Source organism: Ochotona curzoniae, unplaced genomic scaffold, assembly GCF_017591425.1.
Source record: "Ochotona curzoniae isolate NIBS_2020 unplaced genomic scaffold, NIBS_Ocur_1.0 contig_2321, whole genome shotgun sequence".
In the NCBI taxonomy this organism is placed as follows: Eukaryota; Metazoa; Chordata; class Mammalia; order Lagomorpha; family Ochotonidae; genus Ochotona; species Ochotona curzoniae.
The window spans coordinates 11,780,551-11,794,678 of NW_024465421.1; the positions used below are offsets into that span (position 1 = coordinate 11,780,551).

A 14,128-nucleotide genomic window follows, 5' to 3' on the forward strand; every position below is an offset into this window, starting at 1 on the left:
AAGAGACTTAGGCATCTGCAGTCTTGGGTATCTACAAGGGGTTCTGCCATGCAGACACCAAGGCACTACCGTATTCTACTTCAGTCCCAGAAGATGGAGGGCAGGAGCTGCTTCACCTTAAAACTGGTGGCTGAGCATCCTTCCTTGCACAGCCTAGCCCAGCCCAGCTGCCATCGTTTGAAACTCATTGTCAAACCCACGCGAGGAAATTCCAGACGTTTGGTCAGCTGGAAATCCTCCAGGATGAAGAGCAGCTGAAGAGTCTGCTTGCTAATTACTAGACATTGTCATCTTTATATCACTAATAACCCAACAGCTACCTTTCCCTGAACCTCTTCTGTGAGCCGGACACAGGGCTAGACCTTCTACACTCATTAGCACCTAGCAGGGATAAGCCAGAACGGGCTGTGCTCAGCATTCACTGCTGCCGCTGGGATCAGGTTAAGTCAACCTGACACGACTCTGGAGGTGATAAATTGACCAGCAACTGGCCATCTGTGGAACAGGGAAGTGCTTGATGTACCCCAAGTCCTGGTTTTCAAAATGTGCTGCTGATACGTGGGCCAAGTGTGACATTTCATCTACAAATCCCTTACTTCCAGCTTCTCATGAAAACCACGAACTTGAAGCCACACGGAGCTTGCACGTGCACAGCTGAGCATCTGAGGGCAACTGCAACAGAGCTTTCTCTATCACTCATCTTTCCCTGGCCCGACACGCCCCCATTTCCCTACACTAACCACACTTCCTTCCTTCATGTGGTTGGTCTGACCTCTGTAGCCTTCTGAGACTGTGACCCATCCAGGAAGCCACCTCCCCAACCTCCCTCAGATCAGAAAGAGGTGCACTCAGTGTCTTACACTTCAACAAGTTATCCTCTCTGCCACCTTCCTCCAGCCTCTGGCTTCTCCATCTCAACTCTCAATGCTGAGCTGCAAAGTATTGATTCTCTATCCAGGAGTGTGCATCAGCGCACACAGAGGGTTTGTGAAGCACAGAACACAGAGTTCCACTCCCGCTGTCTCTGACTCAGGAGGGCTGGGGTGGGGTCTGCAAGCAGGTCCCAGGTGGCACTGCCATCATAGGTCTGCACCACACGCTTTGAAAACCACTGTACTACAACTCTAGAATGAATCCCAAATGTCTACTGGGTTCAGTGATGGTTGGGATGACAAGACTGACATCTTTCCTTTGGCCAGGGAAGGAAACGGGGATAGCCGCCATTTTGGACCCTCATGTATAGCCCCATAGAAACCAAATGAGTTGTGTGTTCCATGTCCAAGTAGCTAGCTTCCTGAATCTTTTATCTTCCAGGTTATTGTTAATTTTTCCCAAATGCTCCAATAAGAGAGGAAATACTAGTGGCATTATCCTAAGGGACTGCAGCTACAGGATTCGGCACTACTGACACTCCTTAAAGACCCGACACTGGAGAGTTTATTAATATTTAACACCACCAGCAGAAATAATGGTGATTTCTCCCAGGGTGTTGATGAGGTCCCAGGCACCTGCAGAGTCTCTCAGGGTCATAATGACCCTCTGATGTGGATCTGATTGTCTGAGACAGTCATTGCAGGTAATGAAACAGCGGATCAGAGAGGACAACAGACTGGTCATGATTCACCAGCTCTAGGATAATCAACTGTGTAACTCACTGTATTCACTCTGCTCAGACACACTCAGGACCGTTATACTCCAGCCCCCGTCTGTGTTCTAAGACGGAGGCTGGTGACCTAGAGAACCTGAGGCCCATGGAAGGGACATCCCATGGGACATGCTTGGCAGGGATGTGTGGGGACACAGGATTTGAAGGGAAGCTGGCACTTGCATGGGTGTGAGAGGGTTGCTTCATGGAGGCAGCAGCCCTGGGAGACCTTCTGGGTAGCATATTTGCTGTCTTATTTCAGTTTGCAACTACTAGAAGGACCACAGGTTGGACCTGGTCTCTCTGCCAAGCAGCATCTTAAGATAAACGGGCCTCAGCAAGGCTGCTGCAGAGCTGGGATGCCAAACATTTGGCTGGAAGGGCTACAGCAGCAGCACAGGGTGTGGGTGTTCCCTGGCTGACTCTCTTTAATTACATACCCTTTGCCCCCACATTCACGAGGCCCGCGGTGGCACCACACTGTCATCACAAGCTGGCTGAATGACCTTGCACAGACGTCCAAATCTCTCTGAACTTCCACTTCCTCTTCAGTAACACACAACAGTCCCCGTACCATCATGCCTAGCGCATAGTACTCAAGCCAGTAGCACCAATAGTATCTAAGTCTTGTGCATCTTGGCAGGCAGACAGGCAGGCGCTGCTTCTCAGCTTCCGTCGGTAGTTCTACAAACCAACATTAAACCCCACCGGGTCTGTGTTCTATTTAATTTTAGATCCTCCAAGCCAAATTGCAGTTCTGATTAAGTCAGGTGCAAATCCTTTCTTGGTGTTGACTGCAACTCCCCCCCACAGGCCCTGAATTTTTGCAGGGACAGAAAGCCTCCCCTGGGCACAGGGCTGTGCAGCGAGAGGGGTGGGAGACTGTTGTTCTTGCATGACACAAGTGATGGCAAAGCCACATCTACATCATTCTGCTTCATTCTGCTTTGCTTAGGTGAGAGCTGGCTGGTGAACTGCCTGCTGTCTTATTTACTGACTCAGATGTAGTGTATGTTTCAGAAGTAAATTTAAATACTGTTGAGATAAACAACGTGACCTTTTCAATGTCAGTAGAAAGCGAAAATGACACAGTTGAATTGGGGGGAAAGAATGAGGGCAAAATTAGATTCTTTATCATAGTCCAAAAATGGATCTGAACTCTGCTCACCCAAGAACCATGTCCAAGGAAGTTGCCAGCTAAGAGACAATTCCAATAATTGAATTGATACAAGCCCAAAACCCAATCACCATTCCCATATCTACAGAGACCAGGCTTGTGTGCTTGGGAATCTCCCATTTTTGTACAGTGACTGTGCATATCGGCGAGAACACCTGCTGACACATTCAAGTGGACATTCTGACGTCTGCCCTTTGGAGAACATCAGAGCACACGCAGGGTACGGCAGGAGAGTGAGCAACGGGCCCCAGAGTCAGATACAGCAGTTTACTTACAGCTTTTGGCTTATAGGGAGGCTGTATCTCCTTGCGTTCAAGTTTCTCCCAATCAATATACCGGAAAAACGCATGTTCTTTAATGTCACGTTCACCTTCAGGTCCACAACCCAGACGCTTACCTGGGTGTTTGGTCATCAGCTACAAGACAGGAAAAAAAAAAAAAAAGGTTGGCTTTAGTGAAGGTCAGAAGAGGAAGTGGGAGATATACAATGGGAAGAATCTCAATGGATTTTTGTTGCTTGCTTTTATCCCAGCAAGAATTTCCCAGGCAAGTTTCTTTCATAGAAAATCCCACAACACTACTCATTGCTCTCCATTCCCAGAGAGATTCCTTGTGGTTAACTCAAACCAAAGCCTGGATGTGGCTCTAAATTTTGAAATGCCACACGGTCCTTTTTGGTTCATGAATGAGTTTTATGCAATTACTGCTGTCTTCAGTGAGGACAGTTTCAATATTTTCAAACTTCCTTTTCCTACCCTGAGAAAACTAAGTTTGACCAAGGCAATGGCCATCTTCCTCCAGATACTGTTTGCATTTCTCAGTAAAGCACTTGTGAAAATGACAAAACAGAAGAGAAAATATTAGCCAAATGGACCCAAGTTACAAATAATTACTTTCTGAAAGCTCATTAAATAGTCAAAACCTAGCCCAGCTCATTTCCCTTGCATCTCATATTCTACTCAACTCCACCGAGGTTTCTTTGGTGTTCTGTTCAAATTACTTAATTATCAGAACCCTCCATCTTTGGGTCTCTGAGCCCGTGCTTAATAACAAGATGAATAGATGATCTGGAAAAAAAATCCAGCAGGCTTCCTTTTGCAAGAGAACCCGAAGCAGCATAGAAGCACATCTCTGATCTCCAGACGTCAACAAACACCCTGAGATCAGAGATGATATGCTGGTGATTTAGAAAAGAAGCCAACAAGAGGAAGCAAGAACGCACAAACGCCAGCAGCTGCGTGTCAGAGGTGACACTTGGTAGTCTATCACATCATCAGGTAGCCCACTGATGTCACCGCATAGTCTGCAATGTCACCAGGTAACTGATGATGTCACAGCCTCATGTTTTGTCCACGATTTGCTGATTGTGGGAAAGGGATCAGCCCAGAACTTCCCACCTATGCTGTTGAACATTTTAGCTAAACCTGGTTCCTCCTTAACAAGATAATCAGCAGTCATTTTCACAAGAACAAGCTTTTCAAACACACTGTCCACCTTCTGGGAGAAAAATAAGTGAATGCTGGGGTTCTAAGAAGCTGCTTTATTTATAGGCGTGATTTTACTTGCCAGTCACAGCAACTCAATGAAGTGTGTATGTGATTTGTTTTTTCACATTAAATGACAAAGCAGATGATGTTCAGAGAGATTAATTAGGTACCAAACTCATAAAGACACCAAGAGGCGGAACTGCGGTTGGATCCCACCCTTGCATCCCTCATCCTGGACTTTGTAGAGAAAAGGGAGGATGCTGACCGTAACTACGGACTGTAGTTCTCTCAGGGATATGGGTGGCTTGGCCTAGCCATGAAAGGCTGATAGAATGCAGGAAAACTAAGCCAAGCCCTTGGGATGAGGTTGGGATGAAAGTAAAAAAAGGCTAATTAAGCTCTGGTTAGTACTGATAATAATACCAGAGAACTTGTGAAAGTTCATGGAAAATGTAGAATTAAACATAAGTTTATGTTGGTGCAAAAAAAAAAAAAAACCCCTGAAATCCACACATTTGAGGGTTTTGAAAAGTTCATCCAAATGTGTTTTGTGACAAAACGACGCATATATTTAAAAACTGACACCAAAATAAACATCTTGCAATTCCATTTTCCATGAACATTCCATAGGCCCTTTTTTGGCAGAAGCCTCACTCTATTTCTGTGTTGGCAGAGGGATGCCCGACAAAGAAAAGGTTCTGCAGGCACTTCCGGCACCCAGGCGCAGCCTCTGCCCAGTTCCCGCACTCTGCACTGGGCTGCCTCGAGCCATTCAGACAGCTGGAGTTAATCACCGTTCCAATCTCTGATCACCTCCCAGATGCTTCCCTCCGGGGCTGCCTGTTCAGGAAGAAGCAGCTGGCTGATCATTTGAACATCACCCCTTCCTTGGAGCATCAGTCGTGAAGAAAGAGCCCACACTGGCCTCAGCCCACTCTACTCCAAAAGGTTCCCAAGCCCAACAGTGAGACAGTCAACCCCGTGAATCCTGAAGGTTATGGGTCCTGAATTAATAGGAAACTGCTCTACCAGGGAAAGTGCTAATTGGAGCTGAAGCTGAATGCAGCTGACCTGGAAACTCATCTCTTCTCCATGACCCACTTAGAGCCCCCCAGCTGTCCGGGCAGGGCAGGCTTGTGAAAGAGAAGAGAGGCTCGAGCCTGTATTGAGTACCTACTAGGTGCCAATGACATGCATAGAGCTTCCCCTTCTGTTGGGTCACTGAACAATTTCAAAAATCTCTATGTAATGAACCTGTCCACTTTTAGAGAAAAAGAAACACAGCCCAGAGATGCAAAGAAATTTTCCCAAGAATAGGTGCCGGGGAAGCAGTAGGGTCAAGATTTGCAAAGGGTCTTTGGGGTAGATCTTTGTTCCTAGCTCAAGGGACACAAACTCATATGCCAAGAGGAGCCTGGCATGCTAATACTAGTGCCTACACGAGTGTCATGGTCATAGCAATAGTCCCTGGGCTCTGATGCACAGCGCAGGGCTCTGCTCTGCGGAGCCTGTGGCAATTGACTCATGGGCATTCTCAAAGATCCCTATGTGGAGGGCCATGCTGATTGCTCATCCACAGAAGAGGCTGAACAGCATTGTCCTGTTCACAAGGCTTTGCACGCTTGGTCCAGGAGTTGAACCCAGACAGAACTGAGCTAGAGGGACAGCTCCTGGCTGCAGAGCTATGATAACCTGGGCCATACCCTCAGGTTGGCCTGCCTGAACATTCTGGCTTTTTCCTTCACCCCCAACCAGCTCTGAATGGCACTGGATTGAGGGTCTGAAAAAGTGGGGCTGGTGGGACATGTCAATCTGTAGGTGATCCAAGAACCCAGGATCAGCAGCCTCATGTACTCAAAGGCTCCAGTGGGGAACATGTTCACGCATGGCCGTGTTCTGATCTTGAGAATACACCAGCACCATTCAGGGTGGATGATTTCCAAAGGCATCTTCCTTGAACCTTATTCTCCTGAGTCACACACACACTGCTTTAACACATTCATCAGAGAAATGACCTCGTTTGGATGAAATGTTTAAAGGCACTGGTTTTTTGAGCCACAGAAATTATTTCACAATACTGAAGCTCAAACCTCATCTCTGGAGTAGGACACATTAAATCAAAGGCAGACTCACGGCAGGGTGGGGCAGTGAGAGAGAGAATTTACTGGTTCACTTTCCAAATGCCTGCAACAGCTGGGGCTGCAGCTGGGCCACGCTGAAGCCAGAAGCCAGGAAGAGCATCCTAGCTTCCCACATGGGTGGCAGGAACTCAAACCCTTAGGCCATGGCCTACTGGGAAGCTAGATCAGAAGCCTTAGTCAGGACTTGATCTTAGGCACTGTAACATGACATGTACGCATCTCAGGCAGTGTCTTAACCCACAACACCCCACAGCTGCCTCGAGCTGTACCTTCTATCAAAGTACTTCAAGTCACGCTGATGGCTTCAAAGCAGGGGATCACACAGGGTCTCACACAGGTCACCAGAGTGTCTTCGCTCCATACAAGTAAGGTATATAACAAACAACTCTTACACACAAGCACTCTGCCTGCTTTATAGGTGCAGTAAGCATCTACTGCAGGTACACAATATATAGGCACTTTCAGCCACTTTTTTTTTATAAGGGTGAAGAGAAAACGGAGGTTTACACACCTGAATTTAGCTCTGTTCATCTAGAAAGCCCTTTAAAGTCAATATTGCCAGATATTTTCTTAGAACAAGTAACAAACTGCTAGTATTCATGAAACACATATACAGTGATATAAGGCAAGGTAGGTCCAAGGTGTGCCAAAGACCTCTTGTGCCCCTCTCCGTGGATTCAGCTCTTGGGCAAAGTCTCTGTGCTTCCTCCCTTAGTCATTCAATCAGCATTTCCTGGTGTGGGGCCAGAGGCTGGAGGGCAGCCAGGAGCAAGATGCTGTCACAGGCAGGCCCCTACGGTGCTTTTGTGCAAATTAAAAAAAAAAAATGAGAAAGAAAAAAGAAGCACATTTTCCACCGAGACGTAGCAGCTCCATGCCAGGGCTCTTGCAAGGCAGGCGAGCAATGCAGTTCAGTCTTCATTTCCCCGACATTATCCCTGCATGTGGTGGTCTTGGCTACAAGATTGAAGATGCCTACTCACCCCTTTGCAGATGGCCACTGCTTCCTTGGACATGGACTTGGGGTAAGCCACGTTGTGTTCCATGATGGATTGGAAGAGTTCATCCTCATCTTCCCCTTCAAAGGGTGCCTGGGGGACAGAAGTAAGGTGGGAGGACAAGGAGCTTTGCCTGAACCCTGCCCCGCACTTACCCCAAACTGTCAATCGGGTCTTGCTCCAAGGGGGGGCACACAGAGAGGCCACCCCCTAGGGTCCTTAAATACAAGACAGGGAAAAACAACCAACAGACTTGGATAACCCCAAGGCCAAGAAGACCACTGTCAAGCCCACAGACTGATGAGTCAGTACTGAGTCCCCTTTTTCTTCCCCAGAAAGCATGTGGAAGGAGCTGGGGGAGGACTTTCCTTACAGATCATGTACAATTCAATTACCTGCCCAGCCAGCATTTCATACAGTAGGACTCCAAAGGCCCACCAATCCACAGACTTCCCATAGGGCTGATATGCAATTATCTGGAAGACAAGAGGCATTCGGTGAGGAAGGCTCACAGCTCGTGGTGCAGCCAAAGACAGAATCTGCACACGCTTTCTTTACAGCATGTGGGCAGAGGGAGGGAGAGTCCTACACTGGCCTATCGCCCGCCTGTTGTGAAAAATGAGAGCGGTGCTCACCATCCGTGATGCGGTGTCTCAGAGTGCATGGGCAGACCTATGCTATTCTGTGCCTCAGCTAGGTGGAGAGTGATGGACACATTTCACACAGGTATCTATGAGCACCTGCGGGTGTCACACTGCCATCTGGAAGCCAAGAGTATGGTGTGTTATTGTACCGAAATTTCAAAAACAATGAGTATGGCATTTGAAAGAGATAACACTGTTTTACTGAATGCTGAACTGCCCAGTAGAAATGCTGGAAAGTTAATACTGCAGCAATGGTGAGGATGGCAGATCTTATGCTATATATTTCTTTGTTTTTAGGCAAAAATGAAAAAGCTTTAAAAGCAGTAACATTTGTGGGACTGGTAACATAGTGTAGTGGGTGAAGCTGCCACCTGCCCAAATGGGTGCCAGTTCACATCCCGGCTGCTCCACTTCTGAAAAAGCTCCCTGCTAACAGTCTGGGAAAGCAGTAGAAGAAGGCCCAAGTGCTTGGGCCCCTGCACTCATGTTGGAGACTCAGATGAAATGTCTTGCAGCGTTCATAAAGCAAATGATATGAAGAAGAGACTTCCAAAAGGTTATGGAAAATGCATGCTATTCAAAGCCGTGTGTGGATTTCAATTTTTTTCACACCAAAATAAACTCATTTTCATCATGATCCATTTGAAATCCCCTTGTATACATGTTATAGGATTTCTTGAAACGTATTGCTAAAGTTGCCAGAGCATGGCAAACTCTGGATTAGCTGTGTGACTATCCATCTTTCAGTAGGCACGGCTGTAAAACTAAGGGTGAAGAGGTGACACAATGAAGGTTGGATGGCCTAAATGAATCCCAACTGCTTTTTAAACAGATATCTCTTTATTTGAAAGGGAGCAAAGAGAGAGGAACCTATCTTTCAGGTCCCTACCTCAAATAGCCAGGGCTGGGTTAGGCCAAAGACAAGAGCCAGAATTCCACCCAGATCTCCCACCTGGGGCAGAGGCACTGCTGTCTTCTTGGATGTACTAGCGGGGAGTTGGACAGGTAGGGGAGCAGATGGCACACCTCTTGGTTTAGACTCCGCAAGTCATAGCTTAACCCACTGTGCGTCGACACCAACCCTGGAATCCTGACTGATTTTATCAGCTACAGGATACCAGGGGAAGTTACTTGGCTTCCTTAGGCCTTCTTCCACAGGAAGACGCTTATTATAGTATCTATGACATGACGGTTCTGGAATGAGGAATGAGGTATTAGCAGTCACTCAACTCTCTGATTGTTAAGTATGTGCTTTACTCAATAAAGGAACTTGAGCAAAACTGGCTGTCAAGTGAGTGTGCCCATCCCGTAGTTCATCTCTCAGCCTAAAGGCAGAAATGCAGGCATGCTGTATCGGAGGACACAGAATCTCAGCTGGATAGCAGGAATAAATCCATCCAAGGAGCAAGTTGTACATCATGGTGACCATAGCTGACAACAGTGGGTTGCTTTCTTGAAATTTGCTAAGACAATAGATTTGAAGCTTTCTCATACCCACCTCCACCCTGTCACATAGGCAGAGAGAGAGAGAGAGAGAGGTAGGTATGTGAGGTCATGCATATGTCACCTAACTCAGTTTGGCCTTTCATGATGCATATGTATGTCAAAACAACTTATTGTATATGAACACTGTATACAGTTTTTATTTGCCAATTGTGGAAAGGAAAATAGGAATAAATGAAGGGGAAGAAAGAGGGAGACAAGAGAGAGAGAAGAAAAAAAGAAGCGAATTCTGAGAAGTCACCGTAAGACTTTGGCAAACAGTTCTCATGGCCAGTGTTTTCACAGTTTTAAGAAACTTCTTATCTCCTTTGATCCTCATGACAACTCAGCAATGAATCCTTTCCCTAAGGAAAGCAGAGCCTGGAGAGGCGAGACACGCTGCCAGAGGTGAAGTGCTTCCTGCCAGCTGGGTCCTCCATCCACAGGCTGGGCCGACAACACCGCTCAGGGCTCCGTGTGCTTGCGGCATCACAGCCAGCAGGTGCTTCGGGGAAGCACAGCTCCTGGGTTCCACCTTGTGGATTCTAACTCAGTTGTCACAAGGTGACACCTGGGCATCCTTGCAATGCTCAAGAACAGCTGGAGCTGAAAACCACACAGCATCGAAAGATTGTATCACAATTAGGTTTGCTATCAACAGCTAATTGTCAAATAATAAAAGGGCAAACTTTCCTGGGCTCCATGAAGGATTGATTTCCAAAAAGAATTACTTTCTTTTTACTCCAGTAATAATGTTTACCTTGTGAAAAACGTAAAAAGATAGTTAATGGCACTAGCCTTAACCATGTACTTAAACTCTCAGGCCGTCAATGTTACAAGTTCCAGCTGTAGGATAATTGTAGAAAATCCAGACTTTCTATGCCTTTACATGTTCACATGCATATTCATAAAAGCATATAGCAGGGCCCAGCGTGGTAGCCTAGGGGCTAAAGCAGTCTGGGACAGCCCAAAGCCTTGGGACTCTGCACCTGTGCGGGAGACCCAAGAGAAGCTCCCGGCTCCTGGCTTTGGATTAGCTCAGCTCCGGCCATTGTGGCCACTTGGGGAGTAAATCAGTGGATGGAAGATCTTTCTCTCTCTCCTTCTCTTTGTAAGTCTGACTTTCCCATGCTTTTTTTTTTTCTAAAAAAAGCATATAGTAATGTTGTATATGTTTCTATTATCCACAAATCATACTATATTTAACATATAATTTTGTATCTTGATTTTTTTTCTTAACAATATTGAAGGCTTTTCCATATCTACCTATGTATGTGTGACACTCTTTTAAGTTGATGCCTAGTAGTGTTTCTCTTTTTAACATTTAAGAAGTTTATTTGAAAAGCACAATGACGAGAGAGAGAGAGAGAGAGAGAGAGATCTTCTATCAGCTGGTTCACTCCCCAAACATACTGAATAGCAGAGGTTAGTCCAGGCCAAAGTCAGGGTCTAGAACTCCATTTACATTTCCTGAATATGGCAGGAACTCAAATACTTGAGCCATCACTCGCTATTTGTATTAGCAGGAAGCTAGATCAGAAATGGATGGAGGATTTGAATGGAGGCTCATTATGGTACGTGGGCCCCTCAACTGCTGTACCAAATGCCACTCCACTTGAGTTCCACGCTACAAAGATATCATCAACTATTGCCAAATCCACTGTTGAGGGGCCCTGCTCCAAGTTAGCACAGGCATGTAAATGTACTCTGCTCTTTCTAAGAATTAGGATTTCCTAATAGGAACGTAGCTGATTGGAGCTAATCACACCTTTATTGAGGGTCACTGAGGTTGGCTCCTACTTTTCATTAGAAAAACACAGTGCTGAAATGAAGGAATGACTTTGGACCCATATTCTCACCCTTGTGTGTGTGCATGCATGTGGGATGAGAAACTGAATTCCTAGAAAGGGACCTCCCATAGTACAAGGACAGAAAGGTTTTCAATTTTCTGTCAAGCTATTCCTTTTACACGGTGACTCCCATCAACCATTTTTGTATGAAAGTGGCTGAGAGTTGAGAAAAAGTAAATTTGAGAATATCCGTGGTTATTTCCAAGCCTCTTGTGCTTTTCAAAACAAACCAAAACCCAAACCAAACAAACAAACAAACAAAACAAACAAACAAACAAACAAAAAACAGAGAAAAGGCAGCTTCTTATCCAGCGTCAATGACTGTACTATGTCATGTCAGGAAAATCCATCCCCTGGCCGTTTCCTTTGGGGAGGGAAAAGATGTTCTGTAAAGAAAATATTTACTCCTTCATTTGTATCCAAATCATGGGGCAGTGGGGGAAAGTCCAGGGTCTCCGAGGAGTCATCAGAACTACTGAATACACAGCACGCATTCTCGTGTCATGGGCCCAGGGGATCTGTTTCCTCTCTCAACAGCCATCTCAGTGTCATCCTTAGGAAGGCTCCCACAGCCGTGAGCACAACAGCTTGACAGAGGCCTTCACTGATGTGTGTTTGGATGGTTCTTTTGAGTTTTGTTTGAATTTTCTCCCAAACCTTGATGTATTTTGGGTTCGAGCTTCTGGATGTGTGCTAAGTTAATCTGCATGTGTGATCACTAAGGAGACATTTAGAGTGCAGGATTAAGGATCGGCCCGAGGCTCACTTGCTATGTACCTCTCTCCACCAGTTCGGCTTTCACAATGCCACCTGGAGATGGGGTGTGGCGTCAAAGGAGAAGGAGGGCAATGCAGGTGTGTGTGGAGGGTCTCTCACCTCAGGGGCGATGTAATCCGGAGTACCACAAAAGGTCTTGGTTGTCACGCCATCCCAAATGTTTTCTTTACACATGCCAAAGTCAGCGATCTTGATGTGTCCCTCGGAATCCAGCATCACATTGTCAAGTTTGAGGTCACTGTGGCAGACAGAAGCATTGAAGGTTTTCAGGAAATGCAACCAGCAAGTCAACCAACAGCTACTCATTTTGCATACAACACACTGCCAGATGTTGTGGGGGCATGCCCTCGGGCAGCATCCAGTCTGACAGGGAGATTGTTCTGTTTTCTTACAGAGCTGGATGTGTCAAGCATCTCACAAAAGATAGGATAACAGCAGCTCTGAGAAGCGGGAGATACAAACAGCTAAACCAAAGGTGGAGGTTCCAACAGTATTCCACAAGTTCACCTCCCTCTTGGGTTGCCACTCCCACTGATGAGTACAAGAACCAAAACTAGGGGCTGGCATGGTTAGACTAGACAGAGTGGCACCCGTCAGCACCAGTATGATTGAAGAGTGGGAATGGTTGGGATGAATTAGGTTTCAATGCCCATTGGCATATATGAGAGCTGAATGGGATGTGGGACAGACTGGACCAGTCTGCTGTGCATATTGGCAAGCACAGGAACCAGGGCAGGGGGAGGCTATTGTGGGGGTTACTGCGGGTTGCCCCCACCAGGTTGCAGCTCTCACTGGTTTACGTGAAGCCCTCCTCTGCTCCATTCAACAGATTCTCACTGATGCTTCACAAGGGGGACTGGAACAACTGTTTTCACTTTCAACACACCTACCACATATGGCAATTGACAAATTAGAGAAGAAGTTTGACAGGAAGGATCCTTTTTCCTGCCCCTCTGCTCAACACTTCCAGCCTATTCCTCAGTCAGAGACGGTCTGGCAATCTCCTTGAGAACTGCTGAGTTAACTGGAGATCAGAACGAGGGACTGAGCTTATGTGTAACATCTTAGCGGACTTCACCACCACAAAGACAATCTATGAAGTCATAAACCCATACATCTTCTGCATGCATAATGCTTTTTTAGTTTGCATTCAGTTATTAATTTCAAGAACTCTCTCCCAGTTGAAACTTTTGATAGCAAGCACCATGAACCAACTCTGACAATTTTAAACTAGACAGGAATTTATGAAGGAAGACTAGGAAGCACACATGCAATCTCCAAGGAGGTTGTAGAAGCAGATTTGGTGACCACATCGCCAGAGATCATGCCTAAATGCAATGCAGTGCTGGTCTGGTGAAGACGTCACAGTGCTTCTAACTCTGTCTGTCTGTCTGTCTGTCTGTCTCTCTCTGTTTCAGGAAGTCCTAATACTGCGCTCTGCACTTTGCCACTAAGACCCACCTCTGCTCATGTTTCTAAAGCTGCAGCTGTTTACCATTCTCAGTTTGGCTGGCTCTGCTTCCTTAGGTACTAGTTTCTGACTCCAGTTCTTGAATAAACATGAGCGTGTCAGATACTGGGTTGTGTGCCTGCCCTTGCTACAAGGAGGCTGTGAGAGCGAGTATCTGGCGTTTTCAATCTGTATGGTAGGAGATGGGCTCTGTTCTTACACAAAACAAGCGGGTTTAGGTACTGTCTGCCTGAGAAGATTGCTAAATATACCCTTAAAGACTGTAGAGACAGCAGAGCATGAGAGACAGGATGGGACAATACGTTAGAAGAGCAAGCTACAGAACAGGTATGGTGCTAGCACTTTGGATGGTGCTCTCTGCATTTTTTTTTATCTTCCTGGCCACAGACCCCAGATCCAAACCCAATTCCTTCTTCAGCTGGAAGCGGTCCCTGAATCCTAATCCAATTGTCCAAA

The 14,128-nt window shown here is 46.3% G+C and overlaps 1 protein-coding gene across 3 annotated transcripts in view; it reads right to left on the bottom strand.

Moving 5' to 3' along the window:
* The window catches only part of PRKCB (protein kinase C beta), a 289,293-nt gene that overhangs the window by 24,748 nt on the left and 250,417 nt on the right, over positions 1 to 14,128 (bottom strand). For all 3 annotated transcript variants that reach the window (XM_040973193.1, XM_040973192.1, XM_040973194.1), the window contains 4 exons: positions 12,301 to 12,439; positions 7,844 to 7,924; positions 7,434 to 7,541; positions 3,098 to 3,238 (listed from right to left, as the gene is read on the bottom strand). In XM_040973193.1, the coding sequence (XP_040829127.1) occupies positions 3,098 to 3,238; positions 7,434 to 7,541; positions 7,844 to 7,924; positions 12,301 to 12,439 (469 nt within the window). The remainder of the gene's footprint in view (positions 1 to 3,097; positions 3,239 to 7,433; positions 7,542 to 7,843; positions 7,925 to 12,300; positions 12,440 to 14,128) is intronic.